At 36.7% G+C, this 25,607-nt stretch overlaps 1 protein-coding gene across 2 annotated transcripts in view; it reads left to right on the forward strand.

Annotated features, from left to right (window-relative positions):
- BMPR2 (bone morphogenetic protein receptor type 2) overlaps positions 1 to 25,465 on the forward strand; it is a 120,440-nt gene extending 94,975 nt beyond the window's left edge. Inside the window, exons 10-13 of one of the 2 annotated variants that reach the window (XM_070421876.1) lie at positions 5,000 to 5,136; positions 12,319 to 12,491; positions 15,502 to 16,781; positions 18,089 to 25,465. In XM_070421876.1, coding sequence (XP_070277977.1) covers positions 5,000 to 5,136; positions 12,319 to 12,491; positions 15,502 to 16,781; positions 18,089 to 18,336 — 1,838 coding nt within the window. In that variant the 3' untranslated portion in view covers positions 18,337 to 25,465. Of the gene's footprint in view, positions 1 to 4,999; positions 5,137 to 12,318; positions 12,492 to 15,501; positions 16,782 to 18,085 lie in introns of both variants that reach the window. The other variant, XM_070421875.1, reaches the window with a different exon arrangement.
- The last annotated feature ends 142 nt before the right edge of the window (positions 25,466 to 25,607 follow it).

A 25,607-nucleotide genomic window follows, 5' to 3' on the forward strand; every position in this document is an offset into this window, starting at 1 on the left:
GGTTGAGAACCGCTGGTCTACACAGACCTGGTCATTGGAAACTTAAGAATGGATGTACTTCTTTAAGAGAACATATGAAGAGAGGAAAAATTGTTGAATAAAGACTGAATATTGCCTGGCTGGCATGGCTCAGTGGTTGAGCGTGGACATATGAACCCATTCAGGGCATATGCCCGGGTTGTGAGCTTGATCCCCAGTGTGGGGCGTGCAGGAGGCCAGTGATGCTCTCTTATCATTGATGTTTCTCTCTCTCTCTCTCTCTCCCTTCCTCTCTGAAACAAAAATATATAAATTTTTAAAAAGACTGAATATTAGGCCCTCCCCAAATAGGTTAGTTATGAAGACAAATGGTCAGAAAAAGTGAGAAAACTGAGAAATCATAGTATCTGAAAAGTCAGTGTTAGAAAGTGTTAAGAACAAAGATTGATAGCAATAAATGTAATCGAAAGGTCAAAAGGAAATAGAACTGACAAATAATCTTTGAATTTGAATAATAGGAGGTCACTGATATTCTCAGAGGAGTTTCTGTGAAATAGAGAAGAGAGATATTACAGAGTATAGGAGGGGAACATATTAACACATTGTATGCGGGAAACGTATTTATACGTTTTACGTTGACTGTAAGAAGTAGAGCCACCTGTTAGCGCGCAATAAAAACTATCCACAAACAATGTATTAAGCACAGATAGAGGATACAGGGCACTTAAATTTTAACAATGAAATGGGGTGGAAGTTAAAAAAAGAAAGAATACCATAAACATATTAATAAGCCTAAAGAATAGCATCTAATCTAATAAAAGAGAAACATGCAAATTGACCATACCTCCGCTACACCTACAAACCATGCCCACAAGCCACATCCACCAGCCAATCAGGAGCGAATATGCAAATTAACACAACTAAGATGGCAGCGGCCACGGAGCTGGAGTGAGCAGGAGGCTTGGGTTGCCCCAGGTGATGGAAAAAGCCAAGCTTCCCACCTGCCCTGCGGGCCCTGAGCTCTGCTCAAGGCTACAAAGTTTCAATTATAGAAGATAAATAAATCCCAGATACCTGCTTCCAGCCCTCGGCCATGGCCAGCCTGAAAACGGCCATAAGCCCCTCACCCAGGCTGGCCAGGCACCCCAGTGGGGACCCCCACCCTGAAGGGGCTGTGGCCAGCCTGAAAACGGCCCTCAGCCCCTCACCCAGGCTGGCCAGGCACCCCAGCGGGACCCCCCCACCCTTGAAGGGGCTGTGGCCAGCCTGCAAACAGCTATCAGTCCCTCACCAAGGCTGGCCAGGCACCCCAGCGGGAACTTCCACCCTGAAGGGGGTGTGGCCAGCCTGAAAACAGCCCTCAGCTCCTCACCCAGGCTGGCCACATCCCCATGGGGTGAGGGTCCCCACTGGGGGGCTTGGCCAGCCTGCAAACGGCCATCAGCCCCTCACCCAGGCTGGCCAGGCACCCCAGTGGGGACCCCCACCCTGATCCAGGACACCCTTCAGGGCAAACCAGCTGGCCCCCACCCATGCACCAGGCCTCTATCTTATATAATAAAAGGGTAATATGCAAATTGACCCTAACAACAGAACCACTGGGAATGACTGGTCACTATGACACACACTGACCACCAGGGGGCAGATGCTCAATGGAGGAGCTGCCCCCTGGTGGTCAGTGCATTCCCACAGGGGGAGCTCTGCTCAGCCACAAGCCAGGCTGACGGCTGCCAGCACAGTGGTGGTGGTGGGAGCCTCTCCTGCCGCCTCAGCAACGCTAAGGATGTCCGACTGCAGCTTAGGTCTGCTCCCTGCTGGCAAGTGGACATCCCCCGAGGGGTCCCAGATTGAGAGAGGCCACAGGCCGGGCTGAGGGACCCCCCTGAGTGCACAAACTTTTGTGCACCGGGCCTCTAGTATAATAATAACAAAATTCTTGTAAAACATTAAAAACATTTTTTAAAATTTACTGGTTTTTGGGAGAGAAGAACGGAGTGGGGAGGAGACAGAGAAACTATGTACCCTGATCGGGGATCGAACCCTCAACCTTGGAGTATTAGGATGATGCTCTAACCAGCTGAGATACCTGGCCTGGGCTTGTAAAATATTTTTTAAATTAATATGATATATTTCCAAATGCAGTACATGTGTGTTTTTTTTTAAAAAAATATATTTTTATTGATTTCAGAGAGGAACAGAGAGGGAGAGAGAGAAATAGAAACATCAATGACGAGAGAATCATTAATCGGCTGCCTCCTGGGGATCAAGCCTGCAACTGGGGCATGTGCCCTTGACCAAAATTGAACCCAGGACCCTTAAGTCTGCAGGTTGACGCTTTATCCACTGAGCCAAACCAGCTAGGGCAGTACATGTTTTATTAATAAATGGACACACTATGGAAGCTGACTGCAAAATACAGGTGGAGGAGGGTAGGGGAGAATAAATGGTGAAGGATGGACTTGGAGGGGTGAATACGCAATTTAGTATACAGATAATGTGTTGTAGAATTGTGCACCTGAAACCTGTATAATTTTGTTAACCAGTGTCACTCCAGTAAATTCAATAAAAGGGAAAAAATATTAGCAAAACAAATGAATAAGGTATTTCTATTACAAAGGAAGAATAAAATGCTGCCAAATTTATACACAGGAGGGAGAAAGAAGAAAAAAAGAAGGCAAGAGAAAGAAAAAAGGAAGAGAAAAGTGTAATTTAAGTAAGGGACTAAAATGCCTAACTGCTTAGAGGCATAATTAACAAGTAGCAAGTGTTGTGAGAAGCAAGGAATGGCATCTGATAGTCTTAGATATTTATCTATTTTGGACAGTTTGAGAGAAAATAGGATTATAAAACTTCCCTTAAGCAATTCAGTGATTATAAAGTTTAAGGCAGTCATTCCAATGCCTGATACGAAGTTAGCTCTACACAACTACCTATGGAACAATTAGATTTAGAACCATGAAAATTTAGTAGAAATTTAATAATTCTTAATGTTATTCAAATCACAAGACAAGATTGTGCCTCAGATTCATTTAGCAAGTTTTCTCATTGTGATATAGACCTGATTAAAAAAAATAAGTAAAATTGTGTATTTTCACTTGTTCTACTAAACCAACATTTGAAGAAAAAAATAGCTAATAAATAACACTGGGAGGGTATTATGTGGGTTGTGTATATATGTCAAAGAGATAAGATATACTAGTAAATATCTTACAGTTCAAAGATGGTATGGATTGAGGTTTTATCATACGAGGATTCATGAAAGTTTTATACTAACTGGCAATGTTAAATCCTTTAGTTTTGTCTTTCAAGTTCATTGTTGATGGTTATTGATAAAAAATAAGTATCAGCTGAAATGTTTAGAGTATGCGAAAATATCACTTGTATTTATAGATAGTGCAATATTCCAAAAAATCTTGGGCTATGCTTTATAGATTATAGAATTATTCTTTGTAAATATCCTATATAATAAAAGCATAGTATGCAAATTGCCCCCTTGACCTGGAGTTCATTCGGGAGTTTGACCAGGGGGCGGGGCCGGCCAGGGGAAGGGAGGGAAGCCCTGGCCTGCGGCTGTGGCGGTGGTGGCAGGTGACTGGGGGAAGGGAGGGAGGCCCCAGCTGGCAGCCGGCAGCCTCTAGGGACCCTACCAATGCATGAATTTCCTGCACTGGGCCTCTAGTGTATATATATAAAAGCCTAAGTGACCAGCTGGTAGCTATGACATGCACTGACCACCAGGGGGCAGACACTCAACGCAGGAGCTGCCAAGCAATAGCAACTTTGTAGAGTGCCCTCTTGCACTCGGGGGATGTTGGACTGCCGGTTTCGGCCCAGTCCCTGCAGGCCAGGCCATAGGACACCACCTCTAGTTTCTTAATATTGGTGGAGGATAGTGTTTATAAGTTCTTTTTAGTATTCAAATTGAAACATAAAACTTAAATTACGTGTTTTTTCTATCTCAGTCATTATAACTTTTGTATTATTTCTAAGTGAGTGAAATAAGGAAGGGTGAATATTGCCATTTTGCTAAGGAGAAAACGGAAACACAGAACAGTTAAAAATGACTTTGCAAGGTAGAGAGGAAGCCAAGATTAGGAACTAAGTGCCTTATCATGGTGTCTTCCTTCTAAGTTATCCTGTCATTTTAATTGGGGTGGGGGGGTGGGGAGGGGGGGTGGCAGTGGCGAGGAGACAGAAAGGTCTTTATTTCCCCAGAGGTATTTGCCAAGATTTTTACTAGATGATTTGTTTTCTGAATGTTGGTCCCAGAGGTCTTCTGTGTAGCTCAATATGTTTATTAAGTTTACTTTGATCACATTTTGTAAAAATTACAAGCCTCTCATTACAAGCCCCAGATTGTGCTTCTTGGGCAGTGGTAGAATACTTAATGATACTTAAAAATCCTTGCTCTAAAAAGGAAAGAAAAATCCTTGATCTAGAAACTGTTTGATAAGAAACTGTTTAAATGCTTTTAAAGATCAGTATATTGATTTTCCTGTCAAATGGTCATTATCATACAAATTTTTGTGACATTTGATACAGATTTTATCAATCTAGCTGTATTATAATAGAGAAAATGATATAATTAGATATGATGACTGTACACCCCTCCCAGTTATGTTCGTGTTTGTTGTGCTAGATCCTGGGCATCTCCTCATATTCAGTATCCTTGATCCCTATATGCGATAAGAATTCAAGCGTATTAATATGTATATATGAAAAAATCTCTTCCCTCCAAATTTTGTAATGCTAGAACCATTTAAAAATACCTTTTCAACATTGAAAGTACTGTTTAACTTATTAAAAAACATTTAATTTATCAGAGACTATTCTAAGTGAAACATTTATTAATAATGCATTAAACCCACAAAGGGGTTTCTTTAGAATTTCCAAATATGGGAAAGGATTAAGAAAAAAAAGATTGTGAGTTTCTTTGCTTGCTTAGTATCTAATACTCCTGTATTTATATCATTTTATGATAATTGGACATTTTACTCTGTCCTTTTTAAAAAATTCACAGGTGAATCTGTACCAGAATACCAGATGGCTTTTCAGACAGAAGTTGGAAACCATCCCACTTTTGAAGATATGCAGGTTCTGGTGTCTAGGGAAAAACAGAGACCGAAGTTCCCAGAAGCTTGGAAAGAAAATAGCCTGGTAAGAAAAACTAAATTATTAAAAACATGACTTAACGACTATGTTTTAATGTTGTTTGAAGCAAAAAAAGACTGTTAATAATGTTAATAGTTTTATAGACTTGTCTAATGCCAAAAATCCAACCTACTTGATTTTATTTTTAAATCAACTTACTTGATTTTTGTTGTTATGTGTTTTAAAATTTTTCAGTATAAAAAGTCCCCTTTTTTGGTTCAGTTTCAGTTTTTTCCAAGTATAAAATTTATTTAAAGAGACTATTATGTGTTGTTCGTCAGATTGGGTAACAACTGGAATAATTAACAAGTTAATATTTGAAACGTTATTGAAATTCCATCTTACTCTCTTGAGAATGGTACTAAAAGTGTTAATTAGTGCAGACTTACCAATTCAGTGGCTAAGGGAAATTTAAGTTGCACCAAAAAGAAAGCAAGGTACAGCCTGTAAATACTGCATATTAAATGCAGCTCACAACATTGAAATATCTTCAGAGGCTCCTATCATTTCAGTAAATTATTGCCATGATACTGAAAACATCTTACAAACATTTACGTACACACACATACCCACTCTCTGTCTCATATAAGTTTTTATTTTTTTTTAATTATTTTTTATTATTGCTAAAAGTATTACAAAGGGTATTACATATGTGTCCTCCCCCCCCCCCCCCCCCGCCCTTGACAATCCCCTGGCCTCCCTTACCCCCCAGTGTCTTATGTCCATTGGTTATGCTTATCATATAAGTTTTTTACATAAGTGGGAGTATCTCATTATTTACTATAATTTCTGAAGCTTTATTCTTTTAATATGGACAGTTTTCATGTCAGTACATATAGATGTTTCTCTTTATCCCCATTTGACAGTATGCCATTGTGTGTTATATCATAATTATCCCTTATTGATGACAGTACCCTGGATTTCATATTTTAAACAGTTTTTTGAAAGAATTAAAGTTATGCTTATGCATAGTAAACGAAACCCAATTAAATAGAAGGGTATAAAAAAGAAAATGGAAAAGACTACCCGTCCCCACCACCATTCTTCAAAAATAACTCTCATTAACATTGTTCTGCAGTTTTTGTTTTTGTTTTTAATTTATTTTTTTGTTTTTAATGTTCTCTTCTAGAAGTTACCATTATAATGTTACTATATTTATTCTTATTTCTTTTTTAAAAATAAGTCTTTATTCAGATTATTACAGTTGTTCCTCTTTTTTCTCCCCATGTCTCCCCTCCACCCAGTTCCCACCCTACCCCATGCCCTTACCCTCCCCATTGTCCTTGTCCATAGGTGTTAGATTTTTGTCCAGTCTCTTCCCGCACCCCCCATACCCCCTTCCCCCGAGAATTGTCAGTCCACTCCCTTTCTATGCCCCCGATTCTATTATATTCACCAGTTTATTCTGTTCATTATATTTTTTAATCACTTGATTTTTAGATTCACGTGTTGGTAGATATGTATTTGTTGTCACTTTGTTGTTCCTAATTTTTATCTTTACCTTTTTTCTTCTTCCTCCTCTTCTTAAAGAATACCCTTCAGCATTTCATATAATACTGGTTTGGTGGTGATGAACTGCTTTAGCTTGTTCTTTTTTTTTTTTAATAAATCTTTATTGTTCATATAATTACAGATGTTCCTCTTTTTTCCCCCCATAGCTCCCCTCCACCCGGTTCCCAACCAAACCCTTGCCCTTACCCCCCGCCACTGTCCTCATCCATAGGTGTAAGATTTTTGTTCAAACTCTTCCCACACCCTTCACACCCCCTTCCCCCTGAGAATTGTCAGTCCACTCCCTTTCTATGCCCCCACTTCTATTATATTCACCAGTTTATTCTGTTCATCAGATTTTTTTTATTGACTTAATTTTTAGATTCACTTGTTGATAGATATGTATTTGTTGTCCCTTTGTTGTTCCTAATTTTTATCTTGACCTTTTTCTTCTTCCTCTTCTTAAAGAATAACCTTCAGCATTTCATATAATACTGGTTTGGTGGTGATGAACTCCTTTAGCTTTTTCTTCTCTGTGAAGCTCTTTATCTGACCTTCAATTCTGAATGATAGCTTTGCTGGGTAGAGTAATCTTGGTTGTAGGTTCTTATTATTCATCACTTTGAATATTTCTTGCCACTCCTTTCTGGCTTGCATGGTTTCTGTTGAGAAATCAGCTGACAGTCGTATGGGTACTCCCTTGTAGGTAACTGTTTTTCTCTTGCTGCTTTTAAGATTCTCTCTTTGTCTTTTGCTCTTGGCATTTTAATTATGATGTGTCTTGGTGTGGTCCTCTTTGGATTCCTCTTATTTGGGGTTCTCTTCACTTCCTGAACTTGTAAGTCCATTTCTTTCACCAGGTCAGGGAAGTTTTCTGTCATTATTTCTTCTAATAGGCTTTCAAAATCTTGCTCTCTCTCTTCTTCTGGCACCCCTATAATTCGGATGTTGGTACGTTTGAAGTTGTCCCAGAGGCTCCTTACACTATCTTCATATATTTGGATTCTTTTTTCTTTCTGCTTTTCCGGTTGGGCGTTTTTTGCTTCTTCATATTTCAAATCTTTGACTTGATTCTTGGGATCCTCTAGTCTTCTGTTGGATCTCTGTATATTATTCTTTATTTCAGTCAGTGTATGCTTAATTTCTGACTGGTCCTTTTCCATTTTTTTTGCATTCTCATTAAGATCCTTGAAGGTCTCACTAAGTTCCTTGGAGGTTTGTAGAAGATTCTTGAGTAACCTTATAACTGTGGTTTTGAACTCTAAATCCAGTAATTTGCTTTCCTCTATTTCTTTCATTTGTGACATGTTTCTTTGTGTCCACATTTTGGCTGCTTCCCTGTGTTGATAGAGTGGCTTTGTGTGGTAGGTGTCCTATTGGGCCCAGTGGCTCAGCCCTGCCAATCACCTGAGGTGGAAACTCTTGGTGCACCCCTTTGTGGGCTGGGTGTACAGTCTTGTTGTAGTTAAGCCTTGATTGCTGTTGGTATCCCTGGGAGGAAATGACCTCCAGGCCAATTGATTGCAAGGACCCGCTGTGTCTATAGTGGAAGAACTGCTGTGCTGGAGACACCCTTATGGGGCAGGACTTGCTTCAGTGGGGCTTTGGTGCTCACTGAGTCTGCCCCCTGAGTGTGTCTCTTATGGATCTGAAGAGTTGTAATCTGGATGGTCCCACTCTGACCACTGGGTACACTGGCTCTTGGATCTCCAAGGAGGTGCAAAGTCAGCCTCTGCCTGAGGCCACCCAGCAGGAGCTACAGAGATATCTGCTGATTCCTCCTCTTTGTTTGGGGTTTGGAGGTGCCCAGATAAGGCACAGCTGTGAAGCAATGCAGGCTGCTGACGAGCCTTAGGCCTTCTTTTGGAAGCTCTGGGGTTCTCTGACCCAGCTACAGTTTGACAGGTTTTTAGGCGGAGAAAGGCTAGGCCATTTGTATGCAAAAGCCTCTGTGCACAGCTTGGGTGGGGTTGTAAATTGGGTGGGGTGGGGTTTCAGGGAATCACGGGGTAGTGCAAACAGCAATGGTTGCCCATAGACCCTGCCCCGGATAGGTCCCTGGGTCTCTGTGTCCTGTGGCCCCGTTGCAGGAACAGTGAACTCTGTGAGCACCTCAGAGAAAGCTGCCCTCGTGGTCCGGTCAATGCCAGGCAGTCCAGTTTCTCCCCATATGAGTCTGGGTCCCCAGAGACTCGCCCGGAACTGGAGTTCAGAGCCGTGGGGAGCTTGAGACTCTCTCCGGACTGAAGAAGACCTCAGTTGCCAGCCCTTTCCGCGCGCCTCCGTACTTCTGCACTTTACTTCCGCACCTCCTCTGAGTCTCAGTTTGCTTTTCTTTTTCTTTCCAGCTGTAGAATTTCCACTCAGCCAGTCTTCCTGTGGTTCTGGATGATGTCCGTTTTGACTTTTAGTTGTATTTTTGAAGTGGCTGTGCGAGGCAGCAATTTCAGGTGTTTACCTATGCCGCTATCTTGGTTTCTCGCATTCATGAATTTTTTGAAGTTCCTTTTTAAATAATGTGTGTTAGTTATGTACATGGGTAGTAAACATTATGAATCCTTGCACATTAAAAAATGTTTCTATCTTGTCCTCACATTTGAGTAATAATTTGGCTATGTAATAGTTTCAAGATCAAAATCATTTCCTCACAACTTTGAAACCACTACTCACTTGTCCTCTAGCATCCAGATGTGTTAATGAGAATTCCAGCACCAACTAGTATCCTTCAATTGCTTTTTGTTTTATTCTCTTATTTTCTTTTCTCTATAAGCTATTAAGCCTTTTACTTCATCATTGGAATTATGTAGGCATGGATCTTTTCACACCTTTCGCTTTATACTGGACAGGTTTTCAGCTTGAAAATTGGGAAGTTCCTTCAATTCAGAGGAATTTTTTTATATTATTAAAAAAATTATTTCCTCTTATTTCTTCCTTATGGAATTCTCATTAGACAAATATTGGACCACCTGACATTTAGGTCTCAGTTCTTTTCCTTGCATTTTTCAATTTTTGTTGTTGTAAATTGTTTAAATTTACTCAGCTTTACCTTTGAAATCATTCATTTGTTTTCACCTTTTCCATTCTACTTGTTATCTGTTCATTAAAATTTTACTTTCCACAGTCATACGTATAATTTCTAGATATTTTTATTGTTTGCTTTTTCCAGAGCAATCTATTCTTGTTTTAAGAATATAATAGGCATTTTATTATTTCTGAAGGTGTACATTTGAATTTTTGACACTTTACGCAGTTTTCTTGATGTATAATTAAAGAACAAAAATGAAAACATTTTAATTATGTAATTTAAATCTTTTTACTATGTATTTTCACATTTTAATTTTAGGTTGTCTTGGTAGGATTAGAATATTTTCATTCTGGCCCTGTCTGGTTTGGCTCAGTGGCTAGAGCTTTGGCCTGCAGTCTGAAGGGTCCTGGGTTCGATTCCGGTAAAGGGCACATGCTCTGGTTGTGGACTTGGTCCCCAGTGGGGGGCATGCAGGAGGCAACCGAACATGATTCTCTCTTATCATTGGTGTTTCTGTCTCTCTCCCCCTCTTCCTGCCTCTCTGAAATCAATTAAAAAATATTTTTTAAAAGAATATTTTCATTCTGGATCATGACTTATATGGGGTGTTGGCACATCAGAGAGAGGCTAGAAAGATGTTATATGTTTCCATACAGATTTAGATTAAATATTTTCTCCATTGGTCATCTTTGTCAGTAGATTACCTTCAAGGAAGGCTTCTGCTTCAAATGAGATTGCAATTTTCTTCAAGTATGAGGGAATTAAAGATCTATTGCCAATCACGTATGCCCAAGATTGCCTCCAAACTGGAGTCCTGCTGTGGGAAGTGGGACAGATCTTAAAGAGGTCCCTGGCAGCAGGTGAGAGGCTGAATCCTTTACAGCCTCACAGTAGAGCACCCTCAAAGAAAAAAATCTTGTGAAATTTTACCTCATCAAATACTTTATCTTCCTTAACTTGTTTATTTCACCAGAGAAATTGGACTCTGATTTTGAAGTATTTCTTGGCAACCCTACCATTATGGGATATGCATCATATGCATATTTACTTGAAAACTTTTTACTCCAAATTTAGACTAGGTTTCTAAGTAAGGGATGAAGTAATTCTTGGTTCACTTGCAATGAATCCATTTAATGTGTTACAGTCTGTAGATCTGCCTATCTGCAGTGACAATCCAGTACTAGAGTTATATAGCAAGTGCATGGTTTATAAAAATAGAGAGGAATTCCCCTGTGTGGAAAAGAAAACACCTTTGCTTCATAGTTGCATTAAAATAAAAACACACACATTTTTATAGTAACAAAACTCAGACTCTTGCCAGAACTGGTTTAGCTCAGTGGATAGAGTGTCGGCCTGCGACTCAAGGGTCCCAGGTTCGATTCCCGTCAAGGGCATGTACCTTGGTTGCAGGCACATCCCCAGTGCGGGGCGTGCAGGAGGCGGCTGATTGTTTCTCTCTCATCGATGTTTCTAACTCTCTATTCCTCTCCCTTCCTCTCTGTAGAAAATCAATAAAACATATTAAAAAAAAAAAAAACTCAGACGCTTTCAAATATTAATGAATGTAAAAACTAGTTTTAAAAACTACCAGAGACACAAGCATAGTTCAGTCAGTAATTGGGGGAAGAATAATTTTCTGATGAAAATGAAAGTCTAGAAAATACTTTCTGAGAAAACAATATGGAAATGTTAGCTATAGTTACCACTGAATATTAGATTTATGAATAACTTTCCCCCTATACTTTTAGAATTTATAGTAAAAATGAACTATTGTAACAATTGCACAGATAGTTTAAGGCTGCTTTTTATATTAACATATTTTAAATTAGGAAAACAAAAAATTATAGGTCGTAGTTTTTTAAATAACTTTTTCTTTCATATGTAAAACAATAAAAATATTTATTTAAAAAAAGAATATTAGTTCCAGTTTTATAGTAAGAGTACCAGCTCAGTTAAAGGCCTGGTTTCAAATCTTGGCTCTACTTACTAGTGATAAATTAAAAGAAGATCTATTTTTACTTATCACATTAACAAAGTGTTGGTGATGGGAAAGCAGATACTTTTTTTGTTGTTGGCAGTGCCATCAATTTGGAGGGTAACCTGGCAATAACAAATTTTAAATGTATTTTACCCTTTGATCCAGCAATAATATCTCCAGGAATTTGTTCCTCAACTGCACTTACACACATATAGAAAAATGCATGTGTAAGATGTTCAATGCAGTGTCATTTATACCAGCAAAAACTGGAAACTATCTATCCTCTTATAAGGATCAGGCTAAAAACTTATGATATAATGGATACTATGCAGCATTAAAAGAATTAGGAAGATGTATATGTTCGTGATTGCTAAATAAAAGTAGTATGGCTAAGTGAGTATAGTAATTCTCATTTGTATGTTAGAAAAAAATATTAAAAAACATGTAGCCTTGTAATGCATAGAGCTTGCTCTTATGTATATTTCTTCAAGGAGTTAAGTTAAAGCTTCCATGCTTACTTGCTACTCACCATTTGAGAAATGTGACCCTTTATAAATCTCTGAAATCTAAAAAGTTTTATTATAGTTATGTAAAATATTTGTTAAAGAAAAATATTTTTATCCTACTTCATATCATTAAAAACTCAATACTTTTTTCGTTAAAGATACACTGTTTGACATGTGCTTTTTTACAGGCAGTGAGGTCACTCAAGGAGACAATCGAAGACTGTTGGGACCAGGATGCAGAGGCTCGGCTTACTGCACAGTGTGCTGAGGAGAGGATGGCTGAACTTATGATGATATGGGAAAGAAACAAGTCCGTGAGCCCAACAGTCAATCCGATGTCTACTGCAATGCAGAATGAGCGGTAAGACCCACAGGGATTGACACCCATCAGTCAGTATTGAAAACTGAGACCAAACAGAATAGGAAATAAACATTTTTATCAGTATAATAGTGCAGTGATTAATCCAATCTAAAGTCAAAATTTTTCTTTCAATATTCCTGCTATTTTACTGAAGATTTTTGATATAAATACAAGATGGAATCTGTGGGGTTTTTAGTATCTTAAAGATACAGTAAAAGAGGTTAGTTTTTCTCTATTAATGCTCCAGTTTCCCTACAATAATAAAGGTAAAACATTTTCGTAGTTCCAAAAGTTTATAAGCACTTCCTCAGATATTACATTTATTCTTTGTTATTAATCCTCCTGTCCCTGCTGTTTGTTTGTTTAATGAAAATGGAATATGATCTTGCCTACGTATTGAACCTGTTTCATTGGAGACTATTATTTCCAGACTTCTTATCCAATGTTCTTTCTTATAGAATATACTACTACTACTTTTATAGGAGAGCAGTTCATAAGGTCTTTCTATCCCATCATGAACGTTATTTTATACTTGTGTTTTTGTTAGAGCTATGGTGTTTGGTTCTAAATAAAAGGGCTATTTATTTATTTATTTATTTATGCAAAGGTGGAAATTTATTGAAGAACAGGTACAGACTCCCACGTGGGGAAGAGGAAAGAATCTCACAGCACAGACTCGCACGTGGGGAGTGGGAGAGTCCCCTAAAAGGGCTTATTAAAAGATTCCTAAAACTTGGAACTTTCAGACTATATCACCTGAGTTTCTTTGTTTCACGTTTGGGGAAAAGTGTTCTCACAAATTTGTCATTTTATCTAATATATGTTAAAAATGTTTAGAGAGGCATCAAGGAAAAAGTTACCAGAGAAAATTGAGATAAAAGTATACTTGAGGCCCTGGCAGGGTAGTTCAGTTGGTTAGAGCGTCGTCCTGATAAGCCAGGGTTGCAGGTTTGATCTCCTGGTCAAGGCCCAAACAAAACAAGGAACCAATGAATGCATAAATGGGTGGAACAACAAATCTCTCTCTTCCTCTCTCTCTCTCTCTCTCTCTCTCTCTTTTCCCCCTCCCTTCTCCCCTCCTTCCCTCCCTCTCACCCTCCTCCCTTCTCTCCCTTCCCCTTCTTTCTAAAAAAGCAATCAATCAATAAAAAAATACACCTGATTCTTGAATAATTTTCTGTGCTCTTTTCTATTCCAATTTTAAGAGCAATTTGAATAGGCCTCAAATTGGGTTTACACTACTTATAATTAGGTAAATTAACTTCAGCATATAAACCCTTATGCTTTATATATCAGCCAGTCAAGGAAGGTCGAGACTAGCAATTCTAAGTATACATTTTCTCACTTTGTACATACCTAAAGGTAGATAATCTGCTTTCTTCTCACCTTACCTTTGTCTTATCTGTGTGCTCTAGTATGCTATTTGTCTCTCTCTCAAGAGTCAGCTACTTTTAAGTGTTTTTGAACTTTTCTTGAATTGTAAGAAGAAACCCTTGATGCTCCCCTTTGCTTTGCCATTTTTTTTGCCTTCTGTGTCATTTAGTTCTACTCCTTACATGCGTTCTCTCATGCCCTGTCACTTCTAAGTAGTTTCCCCTAAATAGAAGTTCATGCCATTATATTCCACTCTAGGTTTCATTGTATTGACTCTTACCCTCCATACCTCCTAGACTTCCTTTTCTTGTTCAGTACAACACCTTTTTACTTCTCCCCTTCCTGTCACTCCCCTCACAAACTCATCAGTCTTTCTTTGTAGTACTTCCTCCTTTAGCTGTTGCTTTTCTCCTACAACACTTGTATCTATTAATGTTCCCAATGTTTATACTTTTATTGTTAAAGCTACCCCTGGTTTTTTTATTTTAAATAACATACACATATTACAGTGATGCTCAAGAACCATCACTCTCAAGGTGTGATGATGACTGAAGAACCCTTGATAACGAGAACATTTCTGAATCTTTGATCATTTATCTGAGTGTCACATTAATACTCTAGGACAGTGATGGTGAACCTATGACACGCGTGTCAGAGGTGACACGCGAACTCATTTTTTTGGTTGATTTTTCTTTGTTAAATGGCATTTAAATATATAAAATAAATATAAAAAATATAAATCTTTGCTTTACTATGGTTGCAAATATAAAAAAAATCTATATGTGACACGGCACCAGAGTTAAGTTAGGGTTTTTCAAAATGCTGACACACCGAGCTCAAAAGGTTCGCCATCACTGCTCTAGGATCTAGGGCTTTCATTGATATGGCTCAGTCTACCCCAAGGAATACATTCTATTGCTAGGCTAAGCCTCCTCATAGAAGCATTTTGGAACAACCTATTAGTTGTTGCTGTTTGGTCATTGGAACTTAACTGGTAACATATTCGTAGAGTAGCCACTATCTATCTAGAATTGTGATAGCACAAAGGGAACGTATGCCATGGTTCCTCCTTTCATGAAACTTTGTTGTGCACATATACAATTGATAAAGATAATTTGGTAATGTTCTAAAACTATAGGAGAGATTTTTTTAAAAAGATGTTTTTATTGATTTCAGAGAGGAAGGGAGAGGGATAGAGAAAGAGAAACATCAATGATGAGAGAGAATCATTGATAGGCTGCCTCCTGCACGCCCCCAACTGGGGACCGAGCCCACAACCCAGGCATGTGCACTTGACTGGAATTGAACCCAGGACCCTTCAGTCCGCAAGCCAACGCTCAATCCACTGAGCCAAATCAGCCAGGGCTAGGAGAGATTTTATAAGCCAAAGTAATGAACACCCATAAAAATCATATCTAGATCCACATAGGTTTTTCAGTAGGCTCAAATAATATAAAGCATTTAGTAAGTTATTGACAATTGATTATTTGATTAGAATTTTTAAATAACTTTGAGAATGATATGGGTTAGAAATAAAATAAAAAGCAGTTTATACTTTAAAAACAGATGATAGATGTGGAGAACCAGTTTGTCATAAATGTACATTCTCAATGTGGCACTTTTTTCTTTCTTTAAGCAACCTGTCACACAGTAGGCGTGTGCCAAAGATTGGCCCTTATCCAGATTATTCTTCTTCCTCATACATTGAAGACTCTATCCATCACACTGACAGCATTGTGAAGAATATTTCCTCTGAGCATTCGATGTCTAGCACACCTTTGACCACAGGGGAAAAGAACCGAAACTCAATTAACTACGAACGACAGCAAGCACAAGCTCGAATTCCTAGCCCTGAAACAAGTGTCACCAGCCTGTCCACCAACACAACCACCACCAACACCACTGGCCTCACTCCCAGCACTGGCATGACCACTATATCGGAGATGCCATACCCAGATGAAACAAATCTTCATGCCACCAATGTTTCACAGCCAATTGGGCCAACCCCTGTCTGCTTACAGTTGACAGAAGAAGACTTGGAGACCAACAAGCTAGACCCTAAAGAAGTTGATAAGAACCTCAAAGAAAGTTCTGATGAGAATCTCATGGAGCATTCTCTTAAGCAGTTCAGTGGGCCAGACCCACTGAGCAGTACCAGTTCTAGCTTGCTTTACCCACTAATAAAGCTTGCAGTAGAAGTCACTGGGCAGCAGGATTTCACACAGGCTGCCAATGGCCAAGCATGTTTAATTCCTGATGTCCCACCTGCTCAGCTCTATCCTCTCCCCAAGCAACAGAACCTTCCCAAGAGACCTACTAGTTTGCCTTTAAACACCAAAAATTCAACAAAGGAGCCCCGGCTGAAATTTGGCAGCAAGCACAAATCAAACTTGAAACAAGTAGAAACTGGAGTTGCCAAGATGAACACCATCAATGCTGTAGAACCTCATGTGGTTACGGTTACCATGAATGGGGTGGCAGGTAGAAATCACAACGTTAACTCCCATGCTGCCACTGCTCAGTATGCGAATGGGGCAATACCATCTGGCCAGACAGCCAACACAGTGGCACATAGGGCCCAAGAAATGCTGCAGAATCAGTTCATTGTTGAGGACACCAGGCTGAATATTAATTCCAGTCCTGATGAGCATGAACCTTTATTGAGGCGAGAGCAACAGGCTGGCCATGATGAAGGTGTTCTGGATCGTCTTGTGGACAGGAGGGAACGGCCACTGGAAGGTGGCCGAACTAATTCCAATAACAACAACAGTAATCCATGTTTAGAGCAAGATGTTCTTACACAGGGTGTTCCAAGCACAGTAGTAGATCCTGGACCATCAAAACCCAGAAGAGCACAGAGACCTAATTCTTTAGATCTTTCAGCCACAAATATCCTTGATGGCAGCGGTTTGCAATGTAAGTGAGGGGGTTGTGTAATCTCTCCTGCTTATCTTTTGGGACCATTTAAGTAACTACTTAGAATCAGATTGTGTTTCAACTAACAATTATCTAGTTTTGTACTTTCAGAAATAAAATAAGCCATTTGGCTGGACCTAAAAAGTAATTAGACTATTGTAAAGAAAAACTTTTTTTTGTTATTGATAATTAAAAAATCAGTGTCACAATAAGATAATTACCAATTCAATGTGTGTCTTAAGTAGCTACTAGTTTATAATGCAACTCATATTTGCTGTGAATGAGTAAGATTAAATAAATATCAGTTTAAAACCTCCAAGTAAAATGATGCCAGTAAAATGATACAACTTTTGAAAGTTTGTTGAACATATTAATATCTATTATATACACATTTAGATTTTATCAGACTTAATAAATCTTGAAAGTCCAGAGAGAATTCAGAAAAGTCACTATAAAGTTGCTCTTGGTTTTTTAGTGTCATTTTTTTCAAGAGTTATGTATTGAGTCTCTCACATGCCTACAGCATTGTGCTATGGGCCCCCTAACAATTTAAACAAATAACTTAAACAACTTGATACTTAGTTTCTGGCCCTAAAAGGATTATAACACAAAACAAGAGAGCTCACCAAAATCTTTAACAGTCATCATTTACAAAATAATTTCTCTTTTAGACCTTACGAAGAAAAACAAAGTCACGTTTTATGGTTGTCAAAGACTACAAAATGGGCTGAAAGGAATTTAGCTCTCAAAAATCAATCAGTAGAATCTAGCCCGTGCTTGAGTGGTTTCTATTGTAGACCACTTGACCTATGGCAGGGCTCCATGTCAGTAAAATGTTTTGTCATGTATGGGGAATTACTAGAAAGTTTGTATTCTAGGATTTCTGTCATTCTTCTGTAAACTGTCATGTGCCAGTGCCTTTATAATTTGATTCACTTTGAACATTAAATAGAATGATTAAATGCATTTTGCTAAGTTAGGATTGATAGCAGTAACCAAAGGATTTGAGAATGCAGCTAAGAACTTTGCATTTTCTCCTCTGTTTTTGCTTTTAGTGTTTTTTAAATATTTTCTTTCTTGTCCTATAGAATAATTCAATTATAAAAACATTAGGCTTAAAGAGCCTCAAAAATAATTTAAGTTTTGCCTCGAAAAATACTGCCTGGAGTCATCAACTTTAAGAAATGTCTATTAGCACCTCTTGTAGACATTAGTTTGATCTCTTCTTGAATTGCAACTCTAAGTTTTTACTTTTTTAGTACTTTCTTTATATATAGTTCATTTTTCTATACTTTTATTTTCAGTAGGTGAGTCAACACAAGATGGCAAATCAGGATCTGGTGAAAAGATCAAGAAACGTGTGAAAACTCCGTATTCTCTTAAGCGGTGGCGCCCCTCCACCTGGGTTATCTCCACTGAACAGCTGGACTATGAGGTCAACAACAATGGCAGTGACAGGGCAGCCCATTCCAAATCTAGCACCACCGTTTACCTTGCAGACGGAGGCACTGCCACCACCATGGTGTCTAAAGATGTAGGAATGAACTGTCTGTGAAATGTTTTCAAGCCTATGGAGTGAAATTATTTTTCGCATCATTTAAACCTGCAGAAGACGTTTTTTAAAAACTGCTTTATCCTCCTGTCAGTACCCCACCCTTGCAACAGGACTTGCTTTAAATAGATTTCAGCTATGCAGAAAATTTAGCTTATGCTTCCATATTTTTTAATTTTGTTTTTTTAAGTTTTGCACTTTTGTTTAGTCTCACTAAAGTTATATTTGTCTGTTATGACCACAGAATTATATGTGTGTGTATCAAAAGTGGTCTCAAAATATTTTTTTAAGAAAAAAAAGCAAAAACAATGTATTGCTGATAATCAGTTTGAAACGGTTTCTAAAGGTCATTAAAACAGAAGCAAATTAAGACAGATTTGACTTCAGTGGTGTCCGGTATCCATGTTTTATTTCTGGGCACAAGCTAGTTTATTTTATATGTTGTTCCGTTCCTAACATATTATCTGTTGGACATTCTTTTCTCTTGTGTTTTGTTTGAATGTGCAATAGTCTGTAGCCACAAATAAGCTTTCTTGTAAGCTCTCTTCCTAACAGAGCACACATTCTTCCATAATATGAACATTTTTCTCCCTCCAACTTTTGTCAGGTTTGTTTTATGACAGTGAATTTTGCAGAAGAGAAAGCAACTACCTGATTTTTTGCTTTCTTTCTCTTTGTGGAAAATGCAGAAACATTGTCTCAAAGGGCTCTAAAGAAGGAACAACCAAAACCTAATTTGAAATGCTATTTCTTTTAACCTTCCAAATCCTAAATGTTTCCTTCCAGGCATTTTAACAAATGTATTTGGTTCTGGTTTTAAAAGTTCATAAGAGAGCATAGAACAAAGTAGAAGAAGTCCTAATATTAGCCTTTTTCCATTTTATTTTATTTTTATATGTATGTTATGTTCCATTTTCATTTATTTAAGAAGCACATTTTTATCAGAAAACTTATAGAGCTATACTTATATGGAATTTTTAAGTAGGTAGATGGTTAAGACAATATAGTGTTATATCCTTTATTCTCTAAGTAGGCCACCTTTGACTCAAATAAAATTACATTTCCTGATTAAGATAACTTCAAAAGTAATTCCTAGTTTTGAACCTGCAGTGTCTTTTTAGCCTCTTCACAAGCAAAGCCTGATGACTGTCTGAAAAAGATTCCTCTCTTCTTCCCGTGACCTATAACACTGTGTGGAAAAAAATTGTTTGACTGGCATGCCAAATCCCTGTGGAAGGAAGGGTTGCTGCCAAACCTATCATCTCTGAGCAGACAGAGACTTTCCTCTCTCTTTTCAAAGCTGGGTGTGTGTTTTTTTCACTAATCCTATTTTCATAAATTCTCCTTTTGCCAATTTTTCACATGATTTTTGATATGTGAACAGCATTTGTTATTTACATTATATTCAGAATATACCTTTTAGTGATAACATGTTATGTATCCATCAAGTGATATTGTTTTTAAAGCTTCTTTTGCCTCTTCATTACTCATAATCATTTCTAAAACAACCTCTGCATTTTTAAAAATAAAGCACTTTATGTCAAATAAGGGACTGTTTTTTATAAGCACAAATTATTTTCTATCAATTTTCAAACAGCGATGATCTCACTTATTTTTTACAGATTCTCAGAGTACTTAGTACTTATTATCTAATTAAGTTCTGTGATTTCTCTGGGAGATAAAAAGCTAAGAGACAAACAAAAATTCTGAACAATATTTTCTCATTCAGATTCCTCTGTCTTCATCATTTAGCTAAAAACAACCTAAATTTCCCAATTTGACTTGTATCAAATTTCCAAAACACTTGACTTGTATATAAGCCTTTTCTTGTTTGCCATCTGCGATGGTCTTGAGTTGGGTGTTGCAGCACTTACCATTTATTCAGCTAGATGGCTGAGCACAGTTTTGAATTTTTAGAATGAAGATTCTTTTAGTAGTGCCCAGGATTTCTACCTTTTGTGTTTTAATGGCCCTTATCTTGATTCAGACTCTTAACATATTTTTCAGTCTTACAGCATAAAATATTTTCATCCAGTTAGTCTTTTATAATGTAACAAATTATTTATATCTTTCCCAGGAAATTTTACTTCGTTCCCTTGCCCTTAAATGTCTTTCAGTTGTGTTTCAGGGCATTATTTTCAAACATTTGTAGGACATCTTTGAATAAAAATAAACTATAGTCCTTCTTCAGTTGGAGGGTAAGTGACCATGTGAGGTCTGACTGATTTTTTCCTGACGGAAGAAGAGTTATCCTACATTATACTGTACTTTGTGTTCAAGCCAGTTGATTGTTTTTCAGCATTTTTTGATACTTAGTAATAAAATACTTTTAAAAGTTAACATACCAAATTAAAAGAACTCCTATAGTTTCCCATTTTCCATGATGTTTAAGACAAATAATTTCCTTTCCCCAGTTTGTTTAATAGACTCCTGAAAAAGTAGAAAGTGTAGGTCATTTTAATAAATTTTAAATTAAATTGTACATCAGACTCATTTACTTTTAGGATCTATTTATAATATACAAGCAAACAAAATGACTTAAAATGCTTGTTTGCCAATTTTTTTCATCTAATATTAAAGGTGTCTTAAAGCTAATATTTAACTGCTATCATAACATTTTGCATGTATAAAAACATTTGATTCCTTTTGAATAAAAGGCTATTAATGAAAAAATATTAAATTCATTTTCAGGAGAGTATTACAATCTTAAAAACATTATAATAGGTAATTAAAGAATAATATTAATTCCCTTAACTATTGTCATTATATGTCAGAACTAAGCCATTGAAAGAACCTGATTTGAATTGTGTTTAGTCAAAAATGACTTAATTATAATTCTTAAAAGTGTTCCCCCTTTAAAAATGTATAATTGGGGGAAACCCTGATATCAGTGTAAAAAGTTTTGGGAAGGTGCAGGAGTGAAATAATACTAATTGACCATTTGTTGTAAACGGAATGTTGGGATATGCATACACCATCTCTTTTAGTCCTCATAGCAACTATATAAGAATTACAGTTAATATATCCCCTTTACAGATGAGTAAACTGAAGCTAGGAGAAACTAAGTAATTTGCCCAAGGTCCACACCTAGTAATAGGCAAAGATGAATTTTAACTTAGGTTTGCCTGTCTCCACATCTCTCATCCATACCATATTGCCTACACACTATGACAGGATGTATAATGTCCTGACATTTTGTAAGAAATTAGTCATTATGGCTTATATATAAACCAAACCCAGATACCTTAATGACTTTAAAAGGCAGCCATAAGACGACGTGTGGACATACCTATGTTGATTGTGCTTGAGAAGTAATTACTAATTTAAGACAAAATTCAATCCCACCTCTGCCATCATGAATCTTCAAACCACTTCACTCCTAACATCTTTATATTGAAGAACTAAGGTAAAGTAAAATTTAAGGGAAAAGTGAAGATGGCTTATGGGAACAGACACTTTTTCATAGATTGATTCCATACTTGATTTGGAGAAGTTGATTTAACATAGACTTTTAGTCTAATCAACCCTTTCACTCCACCTTGAAAATTTCTGCTTTTAGTGACTTTGGAAAATGTTACTAATCCAGAAAACGAGTTAAGGGGGATGTAGGAAGGATACAAGGATAATGTCCTAATAAAGCAATTTGTATAGTTTTCTTACATGTATCCACGTGTTCCAGAAAATGTACGTTGGTTCTGAATGTGAAAACAATTTTAAAAAGGCACACATAAAATACGTGTTTCAGTGGGAATTATCACAAAATTTGGCAAGTATTTTCTTTAAAAGCTTTAAAAATTTAGATTCTATAGCCAAATGAAATACCTGGTAGGCTTTAGCTCTTTACTGAACTTTCCATTCCCTGTAAACCTCTTTTCAAAGTCACTTAAAATGGAAAAACATTTCAATAAACTTTTTGGTGTTTTCTCATATTTATGGAGATGAATAATATTTCATTGGAGGTGGTTAGATTTTAGAACTTGAGATTACTTACATTTCTATACATTTTATAAATTTATGTTGAACTTATTACCAATTAAATGCAGGTTATTACATAACTATTCACAGATTGCTTTATATAATACATTCTCTTCCAAGCTGACTCCTTAAAGTTACAATCAACATTAGTTGATTGTCTAGATCAGTGACTCTAGAAATTATATAACAGTCCTACGTACGCCCCAGGAGTCTTTTTCAGACTAGGATGTTTCTAAAGATTCATACCTTTTACTGTCAATTTGCTCTTCAGGAGGTAAAATTGCATTTTAACTTTTAGATTCTGAACTATGCAAACCAGCCAAAAGTACCCTGCGTGACCCGCTCCTACATATACTTTAGTAAATCTGGCAAATCACAGTTTGAGCTAGTTACGCAAATGTTACTCTCAAAAGAAGGTTTTTATGTAGGTTCCCAGATTAAACTTACATCAAGGAAGGGAGACCCAGGGCCCTCTGATGCACCTACACATTACTTTCCTTCAGTCACCTTAGTTTGTATCTGACTTACTCTATCCCTTGGTTATCTGACTTGTGATATGTGTCAGGAAAGGGTTTTTTAAAAAAATATTTATTCTGCGTACCTCCTGTTTTTATTTTTTATCCATTTTTCTTATCCAGTAGTTAAAAAAAAAATGTTGGTTATCTTCTTCAACATTGTCATTCTTCAATATGCTTCAGGCATCTCATTTAACACCTAAGTCTCAGTTTTTCAGACAAAATTGCTTTAGTTTCTTTAGCATTTTATCCTCAGTCCTATTTCAATAACTATTTATATTTAAGAACACCTAAAATTATATTTTGTTATATTCAAGTTCATTACTCTAGTTAATAGTTCAATAGGATAGAATTGAGAATTAAGATGTTACCATTTGACAATGGATCCAACCAACCGGTTGTCAGAAAGTCACTGAGTTCAAGTTTTGTATCTAACATTTTCTCAGTTGCTGAGTTTTATGATTTTATATTCTAATTAGTTACAACTAATGCATACAGAATTGTATATAATTTGCCATTAAAAAATTCTAACCTCTATTACAGCAAGCTTAGCCTTATGATTGAGCCACACAAAGCATATATATGTTTTACATATTTCTTTGTATCAAATATTAAGACACAAAGTGCAACCTTAAGTTTCAAAAGCAAACCCTACAATATCAGGTATTTATGAACATTTTTGCAGACCATTTTTGAAATATTTACCATTATTTTGCAACATAGACTAGACAGTAACTTTCATTTAATTTTTAAGTGACTGGTTAAATTGAGTATTTGTGCATGTAAAATTTAGGATTTTATCTCATGGCTGATACATTTTAAAGTAAATACTTAAGAATGTATGCTGTGTATTAAAATTATGCCCAAAATAAATCTATCATGTTTTGAAAATTCCAATTCCGTTATTAACTGTGATGTTCGTAGTATTACTATAAAGCATGTGACAGTCATTTTTTTAAACTTAACTTGAAACCCAGATTTTAAAATCTGGGTAAGAGAGGAGGAATCTTTAGAAATAAATCACGTCATTAGGATATCCAGTTTATGATTGAATTTTAAAGCAAATAACTTTTAAACTACAACTTGAGGTTTTTTGTTTTGTTTTAAAAGATAATGTGGGTTTAGATTTCAGAAACATCTTCATGTTTAGACTCACTCTATAGACATAATATTACTTAAAAACTCAGGGCCCTTTCATCCCTCTGCACATTGCAAAAGTTCAATTGGTAGTAAACAAGCAATTAGATCCAGTTGAATATTTAAAGTGTTTGTTGTACACACAATTCATTTAATGTTTCATCTTATGATTTGACTTAATTTACATATAGACAATATTAGATTTCATTAATCATAAAACGAGCCCAGTTCTATAATTACTGAAGAAAAATGGAAACAATCCAACTAGTTGACTACATATTGCAGCATATTTATGTCTAGAGTTGAAGCATCGTCTTCAAACTAATGTCCTTTGGTCAAGTGGTTATCATGATGTGACAAATTATTTTATATTATTTTTTAATGGGAGAACTTAGTAACATAGTTCCTCTGAGATAAAACATTTTTTCAGGAGGTAAACAGTATAAAACTGTGTTCTAAAAGTGAACTAAAGACTTTATAGCTTTAGTAATAGCTTGGGTGATTTTGAAAAGGTAACCTATGGTAACCTATTGTTAGGTCCAAATGGAATTTTTCTTTAAATCAGTTAAGTTCAAGCTCCAAATTGGTATGATGTACACTTAAAATCCTAGCAGTGAAGTTATTTGTAACCAGTCTCTTGTCTCAGGCTCTCCACCTTATTACCAATTCTTGTAAGTATGGTAGGAAAGCATTTTTAAAGAAACTTAATAAGAAAACTAAATTACTAAAATATGCAATTCAAAGATAAGTTCTGGTTTAACATTGAATTGCTTGGCTTCTGTGGCTTTTCTTTTTCTGGTCACATTTATTTATTTAAACAGTTTTGTATGCCTTGTTGTCATGGAGATTATATTGTATAAGTGTTTGTATAAGCTGGAATCATCCTTAATTTTCTGTTGGTAGTTTTTCAGATGAAGATAAGGGGATAATTGTATAATACACTAATGTAGGGTGTTGTAGCTGAAACATGGAGATGTGTAGCTACTATGCTTTTTTTCTGAGTAGACAGGAGAAACAAGCTACAGAGTATTCATTTCTGAGGATGCTTTTCTGGAATAAGAAAGGCTGAAAAATATTGTCAATTCCTCAGAACCCTCTTTCTTGTTAACGGGTATCTTTTGTTTGGTGTGTTTTGCTCTTACATTACAGATAGAACATCATATATGAATTTATGAATCAGTTCAGTTATTTTGCTTTTGTATAAGCTGTCTGAGACCTTGCTATGCTGTATAAGCTGTGTTTGATGGATCAGTGTATGAAATAAAGCAAATCACTTTTTTTTTGTATTATCTATGGATGCCACTATGAAAGCTGACATTAAGCCACTAAAGAGTTTTCTATGAATAATTGTAAGTAAATGCTTTGCTATATATAAACCTAAATAAAAAGGTTGTATTGATACAGATACATTGGAGAAGGAGATTTTAAGACAGTTCTTTAGGTTTAAAAAAGGCTTGCTGTAAATGGTGCATTATTCCATTTATTAAAGATCATATTAATGACAACAGTAATCGTATCTTTTTTTTTTTAATCCTCAGCTGAGGATATGTTTTACTGATTTTAGAGAGAGGTGAAAGGAGAGGGAAGGAGGGAGGGAGGGAAAGAGAGATCCATGCATAAGAGAAACATCAACCAGTGGTCCCGTCG

Source organism: Myotis yumanensis, unplaced genomic scaffold, assembly GCF_028538775.1.
Source record: "Myotis yumanensis isolate MYYU_CA2020_CCGP unplaced genomic scaffold, mMyoYum1.0.hap1 SCAF_8, whole genome shotgun sequence".
Lineage (NCBI taxonomy): Eukaryota > Metazoa > Chordata > Mammalia > Chiroptera > Vespertilionidae > Myotis > Myotis yumanensis.